Below are 22941 nucleotides of genomic sequence, written 5' to 3'. Positions count from 1 at the left end.
AATGAATGAATAAATATGAAAGGTGAAGCATTTATACATTATTAACTATATTAAATGACCATATTAAAGCATTATGAACTATATTCAAATAAAAGCCTATTTTAAATCATAATGATATTTCAGAGTTTTACTGTTTTGCATAATACTTTGTTTTATGTAATAATTATCGTTTTGTCCAACTCTAATACTAAAGCCCAAAGACATGAGCAAGTATATTATTACTGGTGCTTTGTGGAAACGTACTGACTGCACTGTAGATACATCATAGATGTGTGCGACAACCAGCTGTGCTGATAACTTGTAAAATGCAAATGCGTTCCTCATTAAAAAGGTAAGGACCAGTACAACCTTCCAAGAAGCCACTGTAAATAAGGCTCTTTGGGAATTTGTTCTGCTTTGGTATCTGTTAGCTGTCTGCCTCCTGGAAATCGAAACATGGAGAGCAGATGCTTGAGAAATATCAGACTATAAATAAAATCTTACAAGGCCAATTAGACTCCAGCATCAAGTAAATAAGTAATATTATTAACTGTATCTCCTATATGCCAGATCTATCTAATATAATTCCAATATATCTAATATAAAGCCACAACAAACATTTACTACAATAAAATGAGGTATTTAATTATTTCAAATGAGTTTTTTGCAGCTCTTTAAGAAAAGCAGTGAATGATGACATTGTGAGATCAGTGAGCTCTTCCTTGTTTTCTCTTTGAAGAAAAAGGATCTGCATTTGACTGATATCTACACTGGCTGCTTTTAAGTGGAAACATCATGTTTCTCAGAAAATAGAGGACTGGAACAAATCACTTTTTACCACTGCCTCATTAATTATCTCAGAAAGCAGACAAAATGCATCCAGTGAGGTAGGATGAATAGATTCTGCTTATTACAGAGAGTGATACAATTTAAACGATGATGAGTGTGTATGCATATGTGTACAATATAAGAAGTTGTTCACACAGAATCTGTTTTTGCATTCAGTTGCTCTTCTTTTCATTCTCAAAAAGAAACATAAAATATTAGAAAATAAAATTTATGTTAATGTTAAATTTACGTAAAAACATGACGGTGGTTGCCATCCTTGTACCATTAAAATATTGACAAAACTTTTTTAAAAATCTTCATATTCGATTAGTTTATGGTGTTATTAGGTATGTTTAAAACTTCAAGCATTAACATCTACACGTTTTTACCTTAGTTACACTAACAAGAACACAACTAAAAGTATGTGATGAGAAAATTATGAAGCAATGTTCATAACAAACATCTTTTTTTAGAAAGATGTTCAGTGTCATTATTACATCTAAACACATCATGGTAACACACATCAAACTAAAGTAATGGATAAACATTTTCAAATTTTGATGTAACAAAACTATAAAGTGCATAAATGAAAAAACATTAACAACAACAACACCAACAACACCACCACCACCACCAACAACAACAACAACAACAACAACAATAACAACAACAACAACAACAACAACAACAACAACAACAATAACAACAACAACAACAACAACAACAACAACAACAACAGCAACAAAAGAAATCATAAAAAGTGAAGGGAATTTTGGGAAAGTCAATTTAGATTTATTCATTATATTAATGAAACTTAGTGCTAAGCAGGTTTTACTGCAGCATTTTTGTTTCGTTTTTTTACCATTAAAACAGGCATTGTTTTATAATGTACTGGCATATAATTATTCATGTTACCATCATTTACATGACCTACATATATAATACATCATTTTACAAATTTTACAAAAAATGTCAATAAAAATCACTTAGTTGAACTGTAAAGTTACATTTTCAGCATAAAACGTTGAAGCAAAGTTCGAGGTCACAAAATAATCAAAGTTGAAAGTCTAAGTAAGCAGTAAAGCATGTAAATCACAAGCTACAGACAATTCCTTTTTAAAATACAGTTAAACTGTTATTTAGAAGTAAGTTTTTTTAACAGTGTTCTATTGTTTTAAAAAACATACTTGAAGGAATGTGTTTGGCTATTGCACTCACGTCTCACATCTCTTGCAGTGTCTGTGCATGACACAGCTTTCTAAAAACACAGTGTTCAAGTTTAACTTTAGGGAAAAAAAAGATCTCTAGATCTATATTCCCCATCCCACTGACCTGTGCATGGAATTTTAAACATTAAACGCTTTCTGTGTGAATGACCTTGAAGAAAAATGTAAACGTCTTTTTTTTTTTCCACTGTTCGTTTAAAGGTGCTTTATCAGTATATTGCTGTTTGGCCCTAATGCAGTATTTCTTTTTTTTTAGAATAGCATAGCTATGACTGCTTCACCAAATGTTTCTATGTATCAGCTGGACACTTACAGTAACCAAACTTATTAACATAAACAATCCGTATGGTTCCAAAACTCTTCCATGTATTAAGTATTTCAGGAAGCTGAACTGTATACTGTCTATGCAGTGAAGCATGAGTGACGTTATGCTGCATTATTCATTTTTAATTCTGAGGCCATGCCCTTCCCCCATCACACAATCTTCTCCTGTCTGTTATAAACTAAAACAGCATTGGAGTCAGGTTGGGCTGTTTACTGCCTCAGTTAAGAACTACTTTCCGAGCACAATCATTTAATAAATAAATAAATAAAAAATAATTATTACTTCTATATATTTTTTTATTTCATTTATTTGCTTTAAATTTCAGATTGTGTTGTAACGACTTTATATCATGCGTGACAACACCTTTCAGTAAGCGTACTTAATAAAAACCAACACAGTTTTAGTAATTATGCATTACACCATCATTAGAATTTGGGCCAAACTTTTTAAACAAGGCAAATTACATCACATCCTGCTGCAGTGCCCCTTTATGGACGTTAGAGGGCACCAGGAAGTTTTTTTTATATTCTTAGACTTCACTACCTATCACCACTTGCACTCGTTATTGTCTAACAGTTATCAGCTGTTTGTTGTAATCCATTTGCTCAATGTCATACCACCCTATAAAGCCGGGGTCACATTGCACTTTTCACCCCAGAGATTTATACGCATACGAATGCGGCAGACAGAAAACACGAGCTTGTGCGAAGTTTCCAACATAGGCTCATTCTGAAAACGTAGCCCTATATACATTTCTGGAGATCGCAAATTATGTAGCCAGAAGTACGTATGGCTGCATTTCATTTTTAAAATGAACGCTATGGGGTGGTATGACGCTGTTCTTTTTCTCGCTTACAGCTGACCGCTTACTTCCCTATGGAAGGCTTTCCTACTGTTACCAGTTTGTCCAGTAGCTCGCCATGTATGCAGGTGGACTTGAGATGCAGAGGAGTTGACCATAAAGACGGGGTTTGAGTCCAGTGAAAAACGGTTCCAGAAAGCGGGTAAGACAAAAACAGAAACCAAAAAATAAAATAAACGTAAATAACAGGGTTAAAATGTGGTAAAATCTGAAAACGTGGGAAAAAAGGTGAGGGCTTTTCTTTTTTTGGATTGCTTTTGAAAATTTTTGGTTGTGTTTACGAAAGTGGGTGGGCGTGTCAATCTGTGCTTTTGAAACAACTATTGCTTGGGTCAGTCGATCGGTCAGTCATTCAGTCACTCAAACAGTCAGTCGACAGAAGCCTCTGTTGGATTTACGTGAGAATAACATGTGCGAATGGCACTCGCTAGAGAAATTTGAGACCTCAAAAAGAGTACACAGTGGATTCACGAAAACAAAAACTGCAAAAAAATGTAGCTCCTAAGATGTATTTGCCACACTCCAGAAATGTAAATAGAGGTACGTTTTCAGAATGAGCTTGGCTTGGAAGTTTCGTAGTACGCTACTTTGCAAAGTTCAAACTTGGTGATCGCTGACCTGCAAAATCGCATCATGTGACTGCATGAGACCAATCGAAGATCAAAACGTGACCTCTTTGTACAGAAACTGAAAATATGGACCAATCTCTCTCTTTTTTAAATGTCTAATCATCTTGTTTAATCCTGCCCCTTTCACAGCGAAATGCGAAAGTATTTCACATGCTCAAACTCTACTGTGACCGCGGCATTAGTCTCTGTTTTCTCTCTTTTTTTTATGAGATACATCAAAATGCGCATTAACTCAAGGCGATGCAAACTCAGGTGTCATTGCATTTGGATTTTACTTTGTTTTGTTTTTCTGTGCACCCTCTCTTTTGGATTTCATTTAATAAACACTTGTGACTTGTAGATATCCTTGACACATTAAGCATAATGAATAGATGCTTGTAATCTGTTAATAATATTGCACAAGAAAGTTTTTGAGGGCTAATATAGTGGCACAAATACTAGTAAACTGACTACAACAAATCTTGAAGTAATTCATGGTTCATTTAAAACTCGCCTCCCATAAATTTTGTGTATGAGAGTCCAACAAACGCACTGCAAAGTCCAATAACGTCAACTTCAAATTGACTATTATCACTCATTTTCCACTACATTTCCAATGTCCACTACATTTAGTAAACTTTCTGACAGTAATTTCAATGATAAAAGAGGGTTTACGGTTGCAGAAGCTAATAGAAAAGCTCCAGTTAAAATACCATGAACAGTACTTTTCCCACTGATTTTCTTCTTGGGTTTTGTTTGAATATTAATAATAGGACAAATGTGAATTCTGAAATATCACATTTAACATTAAACATGTGAATTCCGGCTCTCCACCACCTTCGACAAATGGATCTGACAATAATTCCCTAATTGTCACAAAGAATGAGTTCAATTAATGACTTTCAAACAAAAGATTTGATGTGGGAGTAGTGCCGACTACGCAAGAAGCTTTAGTGGCACCTCAAAAAAAATGCACCATGGAGTTCATGGACCTCAGTTCTCGGACATATGAAGCTTAAGTGGATTTGTGCTTTGAAGGAACAAAGCCAGTGTCAGTCAGTGCTAAATCAAGCCTCCGGGGCTCTTACAGGGCCTTCAGTTGAACTAGCAATTATCCATTAATTACATCCTGAGATATTTGCTAATGGACTCCTCCATTCTGAGGACTTTATTTCAACTGAAAAATCAAGACATAATGTTCAAATATGCCCGGGCAGTCGCTCTACTCTAGGACAACGAGGAGGTGACCTCATCTCTTGTGTAAGCAATTAGCGTTTGGCAGCCGGGAAGAAAAGTAGGGTTGTCTGCTGTGACAAACAGACGCAAACAACGGTCAAGCCTAACCACTACATTGAATAATAATTGCAGTGCTTCAATCACACTGTAAGGGGTTTGTTTGAAAACGCAAAATATCAGAACAAATTAATTATATCATTTACGCAGGCCAAAGTGCTAAACGCTGTCTAAAGTCAAAACATTGGCCAAGTACACACAATGCAGCTACTTTTTAAGCGTTTGTTATTGTTCTTTACACACATAGTTTAGTATAGGAGTGACAACCACATCGGCAGTGTGGTAACTGCATTTACAATAATTAATAACAATATGTCCAAAAACTGAGCTGTTAATGACATATTATATAAGCGTAAAAACACACAGGGCAAGGCCTTGACTCATTAGGGTTGTCAGATCTTACTAGAATAAAAAAGAAGATAAAATCAAACCCACATTTACCTTAAACCTAAACTTTTTATTGTGGAAATAACTCTCATACCAAAACATTTGATCCTGCAGGTGCATACTTCATTATCTCCATTACCTGGATTGCTTTAGCCCAAAGACACTTAGCAAGCATGCTTATAATAAGTGGACATGGCAACACATCAAAAGCGCTCTCTGCAAAGCAGCCTTCCAAACAAACTAAACAAGACACCACTAAACCACAAGGGTGGTTTAGTTCTAATCAAACAATGAAGCTTTGGTTGCACAGTATTATTGAAAGTAATTAAATCAATGTCCATACAAAAACAATTTAACACTTTTGGAAATTCGCTCATTTGCAGTGCAGTGCTTATAAAACTTATTATTTACATTCGATATATTTTTAAAATGTTAAACTGTACTGTAAGGTCTTCCACTGACTTGCTAAAAGTAAAATCCATTTAAAATATATGATGCCACATTTGCATACAAAAGGCTTGTGCACAACAAGATGATTTTCACTCAGCGCTTATAATCAGCGATTTCAACTGGTGATGAGCAGTGAACATGCAAAATCACTTAGATGTCGCATAATGAAAAACGTTCGAGGTTACTAAAGTAACCCTTCGTTCCCCGAGGAGGGGAACGGAAGCACTATAAGTGGATTTGATTTGTAAAATCCACGCATTGGGAGGATTCGGATCAGAAGCCGCTTGTCTGGAGAGTATTGAACGGGCCAATGAATGAAATTAATTGGCAGCGTAAGCTTGCGCAGGTGTGCGACATCTGCAATTATCTCAGCATATAAGCACACCTGAAGCCAGCAGACGCCATCCTTTTAAGCTGAAGAGACTTTCAAACAGCTAAGGGACAGTCATTATGGCGACGGAGTATAGTGCTTCCGTTCCCCTCCTCGGGGAACGAAGGGTTACTTTAGTAACCTCGAACGTTCCCCTTCGGGGGGAACTTCAGCACTATAAGTGGATTTGATTTGTAAAATCCACGCATTGGGAGCCCATTGAAAGCGCCATAATGACTGCACCTTACCAACACCCCCGATGAGGAGATAGTCAAGCAAGCGTGACGCACCCACATCATGGGGGGCGCGGTCCTCCAACGTGTCCCTGGCCCTAATTTATCCTACTTCAACAGAAGTTTTACGGATTTAGATATATTTTTTGGGAAGTCGTGAGCATCTAGATAATTCTAGGAAATACGACAGTACGTTGGGAAGCGTGCAATCCCGATAGGGAGGACGCTGCGGAGGCCATCCGTTACCCAAGGGGGGGATAGATGGCAGAATTTACATATGGACTAGCCCTAAAAAGGGGGAGTACGCATAGCAAAAGAGTGGTTAGCGGAGAGGGAAGACACGGGTCCACCCAGGGGGGGGGACTTAACCGTGGCGGAATAAGCATATGGGATCGCCTAGTGGGGATCACGCATAGCAGGCACCTATACCCAAAACGCGGGCTGACCAGCGGGCAGACCTACAACGTAGTGGGCCAGCAAGTGACTCCTCCGCTGAGTCAGTGCTGGGGGCCACGGAGGAATCTGCAGGGCTCACCTGACGGGGAACTTTACTGACAGATAAAAAAGGCACACGTACCTCCGTGTTAGGGAGAATGGCGCAGCAAGCGTGTTTCAACACCCTACCGAGTTGTCTCCTCAATCACCAAAGGGTTACCTAATACCCTTGAGGAAACCGGCTCCACTCGCAGATTGTAAAACCTTGCAAATGTGTTGGGTGTCGCCCAGCCCGCAGCTCTACAGATGTCTGTTAGAGAGGCGCCGCGTGCACGCGCCCAAAAGGATGCAACGCTTTGAGTGGAGTGTGCACGAACTCCCGGGAGACACGGCTGACCTCGACTCGAATAAGCGAGTGAAATGGCATCCACAATCCAGTGGGATAATCTTTGTTTTGATACGGCACTTCCCTGCTGCCGACCGCCATAACAGACAAAGACCTGCTCAGATGATCTAAAATTCTGAGTACGGTCCACATAAATGTGCAGAGCGCGAACTGGACAAAGTAAAGAAAGGGCTGGGTCTGCCTCCTCCGGGGGCAGCGCTTGCAGGTTCACTACCTGATCTCTAAAGGGGGTGGTAGGAACCTTGGGCACATAACCGGGGCGGGGTCTCAGGATGACGTGAGAGTAATCCGGCCCGAATTCCAGGCACGAGTCACTGACCGAAAATGCCTCCAGGTCCCCGACCCTCTTGATGGAGGCCAACGCAACCAGCAGAGCTGTCTTCAGGGACAGAAATCTTAGAGATACTGATTCGAGTGGCTCAAAGGGATCGGATCGCAGACTCGTGAGAACGAGGGCGAGATCCCAAGAGGGCATGAGAGGGGGGCGAGATGGATTAATTCGCCTAGCACCCCTAAGGAACTGGATGACCAGGTTATGCTTTCCCACGGTGCCGCCAGCTACCGCGCTATGATAAGCGGAGATGGCGGCCACGTAAACCTTGAGAGTGGAGGGCGACAGCCTGCTGTCCAACTTCTCTTGAAGGAAAGAGAGCACAACACTAATCTGGCAATTTCGGGGGTCTTCTCTGCGAGAGACGCACCATTCAGTGAATAGACTCCACTTCAGGGCGTAGGCGCGCCTCGTGGAGGGGGCTCTAGCCTGAGTGATGGTATTAACCACCGCAGTTGGTAGGTTACCTAAGTCTTCCTCGCGTCTAGGGACTACACGTGGAGGTTCCAAAGATCGGGGCGAGGGTGCCAGATGGTGCCCTGTCCCTGAGAGAGTAGGTCCTCTCTCAAAGGGATCCGCCAGGGGAGGGCCGTCGCGAGGAGTGAGAGCTCTGATATCCAGGTCCGGTTGGGCCAAAGGGGCGCAACTAGCAGAACCTGTTCCTCGTCCTCCCTGACCTTGCACAGAAACTGCGCGAGCAGGCTCACTGGGGGAAACACATACTTGCGCATGCCCCGAGGCCAGCTGTGGGCCAGTGCATCCGTGCCGAGAGAGCCCTCGGTCAGGGAAAAAAACAACTGGCAGTGAGCGTTCTCGGGGGAAGCAAACAGATCGATCTGGGCCTCCCCGAATCGCGCCCATATCAGCTGAACAGACTCGGGGTGGAGTCTCCATTCTCCAGGACGTAACAGCTGTCGTGAGAGCGCATCGGTTGCACGATTGAGCATGCCTGGGACGTGAATGGCGCGCAGCGATTTCAGCCGCGGGTGACTCCAGAGGAGCAGACGGCGGGCGAGCTGAGACATGCGGCGAGAGCGCATACCCCCCATGCGGTTGATATACGCCGCCGCCGCCATACTGTCCGTCCTGACCAGCACGTGTTGCCGCTCCAGCACCGGTAAAAAGCGGTGGAGAGCGAGGAACACTGCCAACAGCTCTAGGCGATTGATATGCCAATGCAGCTGGGCACCCTTCCAGAGGCCCGCAGCCGCATGCCCGCGACACACGGCCCCCCAACCCGTGTTGGAAGTGTCTGTTGAAACAACAACATGGCTGGACGCCTGTCCTAGAGGCACACCGGCCTGTAGGAACGAGGGGTCGTTCCAAGGGCTGAGGGCGCGGCGACACAGCGCAGTAACCGAGACCGGGTGTGTGCCCGCGTGCCATGCGCGTCTGGGGACCCGATCGTGAAGCCAGTGCTGAAGTGGTCTCATATGGAGCAACCCGAGCGGCGTGACGGCGGCTGCGGATGCCATATGCCCCAGGAGCCTCTGAAAGAACTTCAGTGGGACCACTAGTTTGCTGTTGAGCTCCCTCAGACAGTTCAGCAACAGGCGAGCGCGTTCCTCGGAGAGGTGCGCTACCATGGTGATCGAGTCCAGCTCCATCCCGAGAAAAGAAATCCTCTGCACGGGGGCGAGTTTGCTCTTTTCTCGGTTGACCTGAAGCCCCAGTAGGCGGAGATGCCGAAGCACCTTGTCCCTGTGCATAATCAATTGCTCCCGCGAGTGGGCTAAAATCAGCCAGTCGTCGAGATAATTGAGTATGCGAATGCCCGCGAGCCGAAGGGGCGCTAGGGCACCCTCCGCGAGTTTGGTGAAGACCCGCGGAGACAGAGAGAGCCCGAAGGGGAGGACCTTGTACTGCCACGCTCGACCCTCGAACGCAAACCGCAGAAATTGGCGGTGGCGTGGAAGAATGGAGACATGGAAATACGCGTCCTTCAGGTCTATGGCTGCAAACCAATCCCGAGGACGAACGCATTGGAGAATGCGCCTCTGCGTGAGCATTCTGAACGGCAGCCTGTGCAGACAGCGGTTCAAAACGCGCAGATCTAGGATTGGCCGTGACCCACCGCTCTTTTTGGGTACGATGAAGTATGGGCTGTAAAACCCACTCTCCATCTCGGCTGGAGGAACCGGCTCGATTGCACCCTTCGCCAGGAGGGCAGCAATCTCCTCTCGCAAGACAGGGGCGGACAGGGGGTTGACCCTGGAGAAATACACGCCCGTAAACTTGGGGGGCCGTTTCGCGAACTGAATCGCGTAACCGAGTCTGATTGTGCGTATGAGCCACCGCGAGGGGCTGGCCCGCGCTAACCAGGCAGGCAGAGCCCTCGCTAATGGAGTCATCGCTACAATCGCTGACGTACCAGCGGTGGGGCAGCGCGGAGTGGTTGTGCTGATCCGGGAAGCACGAGGGTCCCGCGGAAGAGCTGGAGGAGAGTGATTCGCTCTGGCTCCGCACCCTGACTCCGGAGAGGGGGCTGGAGGGCTGAGGGAAGGGAGACCGTCCCCCCAGCGCTCGTGAGCCACTGGCGAAGCACGTAGAGTCTGCGAGCCGGAAGGCAGCGCGTCCCGGACTGGCAGAACTCGTGCAGTCACATCCGGGGAAGGGAAAAAGTGCTCTTTTACTGATGTTTTGGTGGCACTGAAAAGTACCGTTGTTATCGGGGCCCCGCCCTCCAGCGGGGAAAGAGCAAGTTTCCTCTTCTCCGGATGGCCTGTCTCAGGGACGCTTCGCGGTCCGTTTACCGGACTTAACGGCGCCCTGGGCAGGAGGGGCTGCCTGCTTTCGAGGTGAACGCCGCGCCCGCTTGGCCGGAGGCGCAGGCGGGGGCGGGGCAGCACTCGTTGGCGGGCGCCCTCGGCGAGGAACAGCGGAGGTGGATGGCTCGGCGGGCGGAGCGGGCTTACGGCCACGCCGATAGATGACATTGCCCATCGCATCCGACTGCTCTTTCACCGCCTTGAATTCCTGGGTGAATTCACCGACGGTGTCGCCGAACAGGCCAGCCTGGGATATGGGCGAGTCAAGAAAGCGAACTTTGTCAACGTCGCGCATATCGGCCAGGTTTAGCCAGAGGTGGCGTTCCTGAACCACAAGTGTGGACATCGTCCTCCCCAGCGCTCACGCGGCGGACTTTGTAGTCCGAAGAGCATAGTCGGTCGCGGTGCGCAGCTCATGTAATAAGCTTGGGTTGGACCCGCCCTCGTGCAGCTCGGCCAGCGCCTGCGCTTGGTAGCGCTGGTAGGTGGCCATCGCGTGCAAAGCAGAAGCAGCCTGGCCCGCAGCCTTATAAGCTCTGGCTCCGAGGGAGGCAGACAACCTACAGGCTTTGGACGGGAGGCGGGGCAAACCCCGCCACGTAGAGGCGCCGCGCGGACAAAGATTGACCGCGATAGCGCGCTCCACTGACGGGATCGCCTCATACCCCCTGGCAGCTCCGCCGTCAAGGGCGGTGAGGGCGGAGGCACACGCAGCACGGGCAGAGAAAGGTGCCCTCCAAGACTGCGTGAGCCTACTGTGCACTTCCGGGAAGAAGGGGACGAGAGGCTTCGAAGGCTTCGCCTTCTGGTCCTCTACGTAGCACCCATCTAGTCGGTCCGGCCGCGGAGCTGGGGGATAAACCATCTCCAACCCCACGGCCGAAGCAGCCCGGGAAAGCACGGCTAACATGTCCGCTTCAGGATCCGATTTGACAGCGCTCACCTGCCCGGAGGGGGCGAGCGGGTCCGGATCTTCGTTGGACAGTGAAAGCCCACCCTCCGATGCCGCGGAGGACATCTGATCTCCGGTGTCAGCGAGTGTGAGAGCTACCATCTGGTTAGACGGATCACTCTCACCACACGAAGCTTGGATGGAGCGCCGTGAGGAGCGAGAGGTCCGCGAGCCCGTGGGCGGCGGATTATCTCCCGCTGAAACCCTCAGATCTGCCCGAGCGCCCGCTGCTTTTTTAGAACAGGAGACAACTGGGGTGGCTCGCTCTCTTGCGAAAGTTAGCCGCGATCTTAGCTGTGCAACGGTCATGGCATCGCAATGACGACATGAACCGCCCGCGAGCACCGCATTAACATGCTGGACCCCCAAACATGCAATGCAGTGATCGTGTCCATCATCCGGAGCCAGGAAACCCCCGCATCCAGAAACGCACAGTCGGAGCGCCATCCTGAAAAGGACGTGCTGCACGACTGTGTTGCTCTTTTAGGAAAGTTGCAACTATACGCACCGCTCTGGAGGACCGGACCCAAAGAACCGCAGGCAAGGGAGTAACCCAGCTCGACCGTCTGCCACCGCGAAGACCCACTCTGGACCGGGAGACACACTCGTTCGCTCTGAAGTGCTGATCAGCAAGAGGAACCCTCATCGACTCACTCAGAAAGGATCTGAAGCGAAAAGGAAGGATGGCGTCTGCTGGCTTCAGGTGTGCTTATATGCTGAGATAATTGCAGATGTCGCACACCTGCGCAAGCTTACGCTGCCAATTAATTTCATTCATTGGCCCGTTCAATACTCTCCAGACAAGCGGCTTCTGATCCGAATCCTCCCAATGCGTGGATTTTACAAATCAAATCCACTTATAGTGCTGAAGTTCCCCCCGAAGGGGAACAAAAAATTTCACCGGTACACAAGATGGCGAAACTTCATGGTTCTGACGCTTTCTGCACAAAAGTAACCCTTGTGGTTTTGTCCTTGTGTATTTATCACATAAGCGTTTGCACTTCTGTTTACTTCCTCCACTACAGTGCATAAACACCTGGCCAAATGTTTGCAGGAAGAAGTTACAAGCCATGAAAGAAAATTATGTGTAATAAAATTCAACAATTTGATCTATGTAAAATGTGAACAAATGTGAACGACATGTAAACAAAAACACCTCTGACTGGCTGACGAGTTTATTACGCAGTGCATCAAAAAACAGACAAAAAACAGCCCGATATAATCTCCAAACTACACATGACTGCATCATGTGATGAAAGGCATCATGCTAAAGGGAGTTTTTGTCCCAACCATCCACGACAACATCCTGAGATTTGTACGTCAGTGGCTGGGCAACATTAATTCATTCACTTTCCTTCAGCTTAGTCCCCTTTTTATCAGGGGACACCACAGCGGAATGAACCCCCAACTATTCCAGCATATGTTTTATGCAGCGGATACCCTTCCAGCTGCAACTCAGTACTGGGAAACACCTATACACTATCACATTCACACATACACTCATACACAACAGCCAATTTAGTTAAACCAATTTATCTATAATGCATGTCTTTAGACTGTCGGAAACCAGAGAAAACCCACGTGAACATAGGAAGAACATGCAAACTCCACACAGAAATGCCCACTAGCCCAGCCGTGACTCGAACTAGCAACCATCTTGCTGTGAGGAGACAGTGCTAACCACTGGGCCACCATGCTGCCCGGCTGAACAACAGCATACACTAATAAGACAACGATCACAATGATTCAAACTGTGTTCTAAATTAAAGCAACGGCATGCGATAGAAGGAATATTTTCATTTTAAAAGGATTTTTTGTCCTAACAAACAGCTCAAATTTATATTTTAGAAATGGTTTCTATTAGGGATGTAACGGTATTGTAAATACCGTCATACCGCAATATTAAATTTTTTCGATATTACCGAAGTCGCATGACTCGGTAAAACTATAGATCTTCAGAGAAAATTTGCTCAGGCGAATGAAGCGAACGGGAGGTAGCTGAAACTTCATTTCCCATCAGCCCCGGCGTGGCCATAATCCTTTGCGGTCTGTTGTCGCTACAGATCCAGTAATGCGGAAATGGAGTGTGCTGCTAGTAGCGGAGATGAAAAAAAGATGGAAATGATCGAACCTAAAGCGGGTGTTGTCGCCGCGCGCGTGCTGAATAGCGGTGCTGTCGCGCGCGTTCTGATCAGCTGTGTTGTGGCGCGCGTATTGTAAAGCGCCGAGGGGGGGGGTTGAGCGCGCATACCAAGAGAGGTGTTGTCGCGCGCCTACTGAAGGGCTGGACTGGACGGAGGTTGTGTCGCGTCGCGGGGGCACTTTTGATCGTTTTGGAAGGGCATTTTCTATCCAAGACTAAAAAGGGCATGTGCACTGCACAGGTTGAGCCCTATGTGTGCACGTGCCTGCAAGTTGGGGAATACGACTAATAACAGTCATGGGGACTGCAGAAACACAGCACTGTTCAGATTGATGCAGACATTGACTTGTACCGCAAAGAGACCTCTATCTCACTCATGGTTTGTCTTCTCAAGTGGGGGAAAGACAGTGCACAACGTTACCCCACTGCTGTCAACATGGGCCAAGTCATATCTCTCTTGTCCCAGAAACCTCAGTCCCAAATGAGAGGGTTTTTTCTGTTGCAGGGGACATTGTAAATGCCCAGAGATACCAGCTTTTACCAGATTATAATTATATGATAATTTTTCTTTAAACCCATCTCTATCTAAGTGAGTGATTAAATGTTGAATGTGATGAGTTTTCAACAATACTAAATTGAAACTTTATTTTTTTACATGGTTTAATAATTTTTTGTTATTAAAATTGAAGTTCCTGTTTCAAAGCTAACAGATAGATGGCTAATTTGTATGTCATTGACACTTTTGGCACTTTTTTGGAGTATTTTCAAAAGTTTTTTTTTTCCTGTAAATGATTCAATAAATACCGTACCGTAACATTCATACCGAGGTATTACCGAACCGTGAAATTCTGATACCGTTACATCCCTAGTTTCTATATTTTGCAGCTGACGACATTATCACGTGCTTTATTCAGTTTTAAACGCTAATAATGTGAATTTGAATGCCATTTTACATGACATTTATTGCCATACTACTGAAAGTAACAGCAGAAAGTTTACCTCAGATCTTGAAAATAAAATAGACCGTTTGAAATTGAACTCTGGAAATGTGACTCAAAACCAACAAATTCAGCATGTACCTTTAACAATGTTAAAGATGTTTAATATGTATTAATTAGAGTATAAACCTTACCATTTCATGAGTGGGTGCATATTCTGTTGTTCTGAATGGATGTATTTAAATTTATGCTGTGTTTCGTCTGGTACAAACAGGCAAATTGCTTATCACTGCAAATCTCATCACATAGCATGTTGTAATACACGTGGTTACAATCTAACCTGCTCATCTAATGTTTATGCTTGTGATATTTATATTTATCGCTAATAATAACCTCATGTGGAACTCTGAATCTGCGTCTCATTTCAGAGTCTGCTACTGTCCACTGGAGGTTACATTTCGGTCACGGACGCATGCCTTCATGACTGAATGAATGAAATACAAGATTTTCTAACAAGTTAACCCAGGGTGCTGAAATATAATTGGCTAAATTGGCATTGAGCGGGTTAAATGACCAAAATAAAGACATCGTTCCGGCACGAAAAACACATGTTCAAAGCAGAATATCTAACTTTAGCATTGTTTTTCACATAAACAAGAATGTTCACTTAGCATGTTTCTAAAATAAATGCAAATATACGATAGCATTTTAATGCTTTGGAAGAGTCAAAAATGTACATACAGCACCTTTAATTAGATTTTAAACTTTACCATTTCTTTGGGGGTGCACTATTCTGTGCTTCGGAATGGTTCTGGTATTTCAATTTGTCTGTTGCGTCGCATTTTGTGCATGTGCAATAGCCAAATTGCTTGTTGCCCTTATGTTGTTGTGTTGCGCGTTGTTAGGATGTGCTTTTTTATTTTTCAATTATGCTTTTACTCTTGGTAATTGGTCCATTCATTGGTATGGGCACTCACATTAGTGCCTTTGTTTAGTCATAATTTGTTAAACATCAGTGATAAGAGCAAGTGATGTGCACAGCCCTTGAGTGCTCTTTCTTACAATTTATTAGTATCATTAATTGTGATTTGTCTTCTCGCCTCAATTTATTTGCATACTGAATTGCGATTGGTCCTGACTTGTTAGGATAAAGTACAGAAACTGTGCTGATTCTTGCATGCATCTGACAGAAAAGAAGATGCATGGCAAACGTCATGACATGTGCATAAAAACAAAACTTTAGAAGGCTGGCATCAATTCCTCTGTGATTGCAAATATATATTCTGAACATTCTTCCTAATCTTAAAAGAAGCAGCTTCATTTAAGAATAAACAATCCTATTGCTTGGTATTTCATGCAATTTTGGTCATTTGGTTAAAAGTTATTGAATGAATGCAATAATATAATACTATTAGTGATATTGAAGATCACTTACTTTCATTTGAGCCTTGATTTTCATCCCATGATCTGATGTAATCATCCTGACAGAAATGAAAAAGAAGTCAAACAGTCAAATGAGCTGCAAAGAATGAACTTGAAATCTTCAGTCAATAATACTTCTACCACAGTCACATCTATTGTGAAACAAAACTTAAACATACAACACTAAGATTATGAAAAGCCATGGAAAAGCTCTAATGGAAAAAAAGGGGGGATGAAACTTTAAGGAAGGAAAATTCTGAGAGGTGAAACACGCTTGAATGAAATGTCAAGCAAAGACGCATAAGCAATTTAGACTGCATTAAAAAGTAGGCTACGGCTTTGACAGAGAATATTAGATGAAACATTTTAAAAGAGACATCAAACACAAGCAAAGTCATGATACAGCACTACTGACCTCCACTTCCTGGTGAAATGTGAGAAGGATGAATCAAAGACAAAAGAGAAGGAGACAGTTAGAGGAGAACGATGCATCTCCAAGGAGCAACTATCAAGAAAAAAGACATGCTACAAATGCTGGAAAACATCTATTTGCCTCCTGGGTGAAACTTTGAATACATCTGTTATATTCCCACTTGCGTCTTTATAAAAGAAGCAGTTGCTTTAAGATAATTATACACTTGGTCCTCATAACATTTACGGCTCGCTGACTAATAATAATAACCTTTTTTGTAAAGTTCAAAAGCTTATTAGTGTCATCAGCGGTAATATATCATTGCAGCTGTAAACAGGAGGGGAAATTGCATATTGATCGAATCTGGCTTTGTCAGCTACGAGAGTGCAATACATTATTATTTTTCTGCAGCAAATGTTTAAATTATAAGCAAAGTGGTGATTTATCATTTCAGAAGTGTCGAGTATTGCACTAAATAAAAGTTACACTTATTTAATAGGTCCACTTTAGCAGTATGTGGCATAAATGAGCCAGAATTACTAAACAGGGGATATTAGTGTAGTTTAATAAAGGCGCAGAGGGAAGTGGAAAGTTTTCCAAGTGACCGAATGTGTAAATTAAAGAAAGAAACACTTACTTTCAACTCACTTTCATTATTGACCAATGCAGTGAATAATCCAGCCATACACTCTCAGAAATAAAGGTACGAGAGCTGTCACTGAGTTGGTTTCTTTTCAAAAGGTACACATTTGTACCTAAAGGATCCCTAAAGATACCTTAAGGGTACATATTAGTACCTAGAAAGTACAAAGGTGTACCTCTTGAAAGTTGTAGGTACAAATATATGCTTCTGAAGTACCAATATGGACCCTTTAAGTTCAAATGTGACAGTGACAGCTCCCATACCTTTATTTCTGAGGGTGTACTTTGTAGAGAAAGCTAATTTAAAGCAATTTAGCAAAAAAACAGCGTTAAGGTATTTTAGTTTTCAACACAGGCTCATTGGAAATGTGTGTTTCAGTCTACATTTGGTGAAATAGCAAAAACGTACTTAAACTTTCGTTTGATCTATTTATGGTTGTCACAGTCACCAGCGATCTAGCCCATGCAGATCGCTAGAGAACTACAAATCTGCCAGCAAAAGAACTACATATCCAATTATGCACCACTCACACACCTGTCCTAGATCCCCATGATTGCAAACAGACACAGCTGAAACTGTTCAGGACTAATTACACAAACTATTTATGCACCTCTCAAACACACACACTTTGCTGAGTCTTGTTATACTTTAGTTGTGAATATAACAATGTGTTTTCTCTTGCCTTGCCTTGCCTTGCCTTGCCTTGCATTGCTGTGTTTTGACCCTCATCTTGTTTTTTTCCATTGCCTTCTGCCTGCCTCTTGGCCATCCACCTGTTTTATGACCACGACTCTGTTCCTGATTGTGACCGTTGCTTTCCTGATCATTCTTGATAAACCTGTGTTTGGATCCGCACCTTCCTTGTCCCATTTTGTATTTCTCTGTCTGTCTGTCTGTCTGTCTGTCTGTCTGTCTGTCTGTCTGTCTGTCTGTCTGTCTGTCTGTCTGTCTATCTATCTATACACTTTTGTGGTGAGTTTGCTCAGTAGCTCACTTTGTACAGTGTTGTACTGGAGATATTTTCCGATAATGTTGCTTCGGGAAAAGGAATATCTTACATATAAAACAAAATGTAGTAAGGACAGCCAGAAAATCTGCATCCATAGCTGTTCAGTGCTTAAGTTTCACTGTGTCTTTATTATAGTTTTTCTCTGTGGCTTTGGTGCATTTTTCACAACACTATATACATTTGCACAACAGTTAAAGCATTTCTCAAAACAATTAGTGCAAACTGCAAATCCTAGTTGATAACCTGCAAAAGTGTATCACTTGCTTAAAATGGATAGCTCCTTCCTCAAAAGCAAGTATTATGTCAATCAAAGTGTCAGTGTCATCAATATAAAAATTCCTGCCACCATTATTTATGAACAAGATAGTCAAATGGCTTTGTCATGTTTTCATTATGACAGTTTACTCTGTACATTTTTTTCAATGCAAAAAAAAGTCAGATTTTGGTGACACGCTATTAAAAAGCTCAAGACAGCACTATATACTATTTGCACAGCCATGTAAAGATTACAGTAAAGTTAGACATCACTGCATTTAGTGAGGTATCCGAGTAAAAGCGCTGAATATGTATGCTTCATATTTGTACTGCATATGCTCTTTGCGATTCTAATTTATTCACATCATCGTGCAAAAGGATAAATACACCTTAATTACAACAAACCTAAACTTCCTTTGGGTAGAGCTGTGCACAACTGTGAAAAATATTGCAGTACATATTGGAACTGAAGCTACAACACACATAGTTCTTTAAATCATTCATGAAATTGTTCAATTCAGAGGACATTTTCAGGAAAAAAAAAAAGATTTGAAGATTTTTATCAAATTAGCTTGAAAGATTTTGAAAACTAGTTCCACATTTTTGTATGTAATGACCTAAGTAAGGAGGACTATACGATTTATATGGAATGATCATTCAACATTTACAAGTTTAGTTCATTTTGACTGAAATAAAACTGCAGAAAGTTGCAATCGAATGAAAGCAATCGATGCATGTCCAAAAGCATTTGCAATTTGTTGTAAAGAATGAGAAACTGTTACTATGATGTGCACAAATCACTAATTGTTTTTGAGATGCATTAACTATTGTGCAAATGTAAATAGTGTTGTGAGAAATGCACCAAAGCAAAGTTGTAAATCCTGATAGTATTTTTTATAGAAAAAGAGTGTTTACACTGGCACAAGCTGTTAATAAATCTGGCCCATATGACACAAACTAAGACAATAGAAAATGGATGGCTCAAACAAGGGCAGCACAATATATCGTTTCAGCATTGATATTGCAATGTGATCATTCGTAATAGTCACTTCACATGTATACACAATATTGAGTCTATATATTATAACTATATCATATAATAAAAAATATCTAATATAATAATAATAATAAAAGTTTTTGAGGCCTGTGACTGTGAGGGCTGAAAAGCATTCAGGCCTAAGAAATTGTACAGAAATTAATTGTTTATAAAACAAGTATTGTTTAAAATTTGATTATTCAACTACAACATACCTGAATACAGTTTGACTCCTCTGAAAACAATCAAGCGTTGTTTAATTAACTTGTATCTTTTTCGTTATCGTATTTATTTATGCTAGGTTGTTTCTTATATTTTATGCATATGCACTCCCCACTCCCCAATCAATCTACAATGATAAATTTGTTCCAAATAGTTCTTCAGCCCATTTAGTGAAATGGTATTCATATCGCAATATTTATCGCAAAATAAAAAAATATTGCTTGATTTTTTCAATATCGTGCAGCCCTAGCTGAAACTTCACTGCTGCTCTGCAACAATCTGGACAACACTGTTGATTTACCCATATCAAAATGATTTAAATCTGTTTTAGCTGTGTGGCGTACTTAGACATCATATGTCGATATCAATGAACATCAAATGGACAGAGTGTTGAATATATTTTTTATCATTACTTTATGCCAATCGAAAAAGCCACGCATGCAAACACAACCCGAAATCCTTTAGGCATGCACTTTTAAGAAGAGGGAGTTGTATAGTCAGTGAGTGTGAAGTATGTGGAAAATATAGTGTCACATCAATGTGTTCCCCCTCTATGAAGAGACGCAAGGATAAATCAGAGCAGAGGAATACTGCCATTGAAAACCAAAATATTGCCACAACATTTCATCGAATTTTATTTGACCACCATCACAACACATAACCATCACTAAGATTTCTCAAAACCTTAAAAGGCTTAAGAAGACTTCTTTAAGCATAAAAAAACAATTCAGCATAAAATAGTCCTTCAGACTTTATAAGCAATAGACATGAAACAGCCATATTTTACAAACTGTATTTAATCTTTGCAAAAATAAATTCAACAAAGACATACATTGTTGTTTTGCAACATGTGTTAGGGCTAAACGATATTGAAAAAAATCTGACATTGCAATATTTTGTTTTTCTGCTATAAATATTGTATACAATTTCACCAGATGATACGATACATATAAACGATTTCACCAGATGACTTGAAAACTGCTATTTAAAAAGAATTTAATCATTTAGATTGAGTGGAATGATTCTAGAGGGAAGTGAATCATTCATAAAAATCATTAAAAAAAAATCATGAAAACAAAAAACAAAAACAAATTAAAAGCAAAGATAAAAGTATTTTAACTTTTATCTTTGCTTTTAATTTGTTTTTGTTTTTTATATATTTTTATTATATGATATAATTATAATATATAAACCGTGTTTTAGGGTTTTCAGGGCAGTCAAATAGTATTCAGGTTTAAATTTAAATTTAAGTTTAAATTTAAATAATCAAATGTAATAAACACTGCAGATGTCTAACTAATTCAATAAAATTATTCTTTATTAAAGATACAAATAGTAAAATTTATTGTGCCTGAATACTTTGAATGCTGTCAGACCTTAAAAATACATGCAAATGAAAAGATTTTACTCCATTATAGTTATACTCTCAATTCTCTAAATTAAAACTACACAATTCTCATGTGCCTGTTTCTCCTGGTCAGAATTTAACATTGCAGATCCTGCGTTAGGACTATCACGGATGTGCACATTGCAATATCAATGTTAAAACAATATATTGTGCATCCCTAACATATATCTTTATTTTTATACATGCTGCTTATTATACACATTGTCTACTGAAATTACAATGACCAAGGCATACACAACAGCATTTAATAGGTTCATTTCCAATTCTGAACCGTATTTTATACAGGGAATTGATGTTACTATAATATTAAAGGCTGACAGTTTGCTTATTTTTATTGAATTTATTATAATCAATAAAATGTGAAAGCAGAGACTTTGTTTCATATCAAAATTACTGAATCACAACGTGATTTTTTTATACAAATCAGCACATGCAGATGTTTTGACAAGCTCAATTAATTATTGACAATTCTTTTATGCAATCATCATAATACCAAACCACCATAAATAATCAAGCTTCTCATACCTCCATTATCTCTTGACACTTCACCCCTCTTCATCCCTCCACCACCCCAACTCCACACATTTTAGATCCGATTTCTACTTAATCAAGGGCGAGTATCCAAATTTGACGTTGGGCTATCTCTATCCCTAACAACAAGGGGAATAACACAAGCTAGGGCGTCATTCTGATTAGGGTTGGGCGATGTCAACCAATTTGGCATCGTATGATGTCTAATATGAAACATTGCGATGGACAATGGCATCGTCGTCATAGGCGAATGTGAATTAATTATTTATGAATAATCAATGAATTCATAACGAATTAATTATTTGTAGCCTACCATTTCAACTACCTGACCTGCATTGTCTTTGTTTTACCCATAAACAAATCATAAACAAATAAAGATAAGCTACACACAAATTACCACCTGTCAATCACTTTTTCCGCGGGAGGTAGGTCGGTAAAAAAGGTGCACAACCAAAAGTATATGAGGTTTTCACTGAAAATACTAAAAAAAAGTGAAAGTGAAAGACTGAAGCAGTGTACTGATGCTGTGACACGTTACCTGATATATTCAAAAGACCGAAAAGTCGTTAGATAGAGACAAGATTAATTAAATATCACGTTTAACAACTATAGTGAGAAGCGATACAGCGGTACAACCTTGATAAACTGTCTGCCGTGCACTGCTCTCTGGAGCTAAGAAGAGCGCATGACAGTGTGTGTGGCTGTGTGTGTAGCCACGTAATGTGCGTTTTCAGCGGACGGGAGGGCTGTTCAGAAATGCTAGGTAAAACACGGTGTGGGTGTGGATCATTTTCGTTCTAAAATGACATTTTAATACTAAGACGTATTAGTGTAAACGGGGCCGTGTTTATTTTTCGCGAGGGGGTTTGCGACAAGGGTGGGGCAGAGGATCGGCGATGACAGCTTAGCATTGTGCTGTCTATCAGCCCAACCCTAATTCTGATCTCAAATCTCCCCAAACAGCACACCAAATGTACATTCTTCATTCAGTCTAATATCTATAAGTGTGAACTTGTAAGCTTAGTGATTTACAAAATGTTGTAGCAACAGAAAACACCACAGAAAAAAAGGATTCTTGTGATTTAACAATCAATTTAATTTCATCAAAATGAGAATCGATTAAAATCTATATTTTTAACCCAGCCCTATGATAAACGGACATATTAATATTATGAAGCTTCAAACTATCAGCTCTAACATGTCAGTTCAAAATGTGACCACATGTGGACACGGAAACAATACAAGAGCACAGAGACATTTTAGAGTCAGCAGCACTTGAGAGCAGAATCTGAGAAGCAGTCATCCACATATGAGCCTCTCCTTTATAAATGCAGTCAGCTCCTTTTTGGCCTGCCTTGAGTGAAGGCTGCCAGCACTATCCCTCAGAGGACCCGGGTCTCATCAAAAACACCCCAGAATCCAGCAAACCCCTCCTGTGCTGCTGACTGACAGCTCTTTTATCCTTCCTA

The 22941-nt window shown here is 41.8% G+C and overlaps 1 protein-coding gene across 1 annotated transcript in view; it reads right to left on the bottom strand.

Annotated features, from left to right (window-relative positions):
• spock2 (SPARC (osteonectin), cwcv and kazal like domains proteoglycan 2) overlaps positions 1-22941 on the bottom strand; it is a 78562-nt gene that overhangs the window by 34322 nt on the left and 21299 nt on the right. Inside the window, exon 2 of the mRNA XM_005156942.6 lies at positions 15970-16015. Within this exon, the coding sequence (XP_005156999.1) occupies positions 15970-16015 (46 nt within the window). The remainder of the gene's footprint in view (positions 1-15969; positions 16016-22941) is intronic.

Source organism: Danio rerio, chromosome 13, assembly GCF_049306965.1.
Source record: "Danio rerio strain Tuebingen ecotype United States chromosome 13, GRCz12tu, whole genome shotgun sequence".
Taxonomy (NCBI): Eukaryota; Metazoa; Chordata; class Actinopteri; order Cypriniformes; family Danionidae; genus Danio; species Danio rerio.
This window is presented reverse-complemented; position numbering and strand designations above follow the sequence as displayed.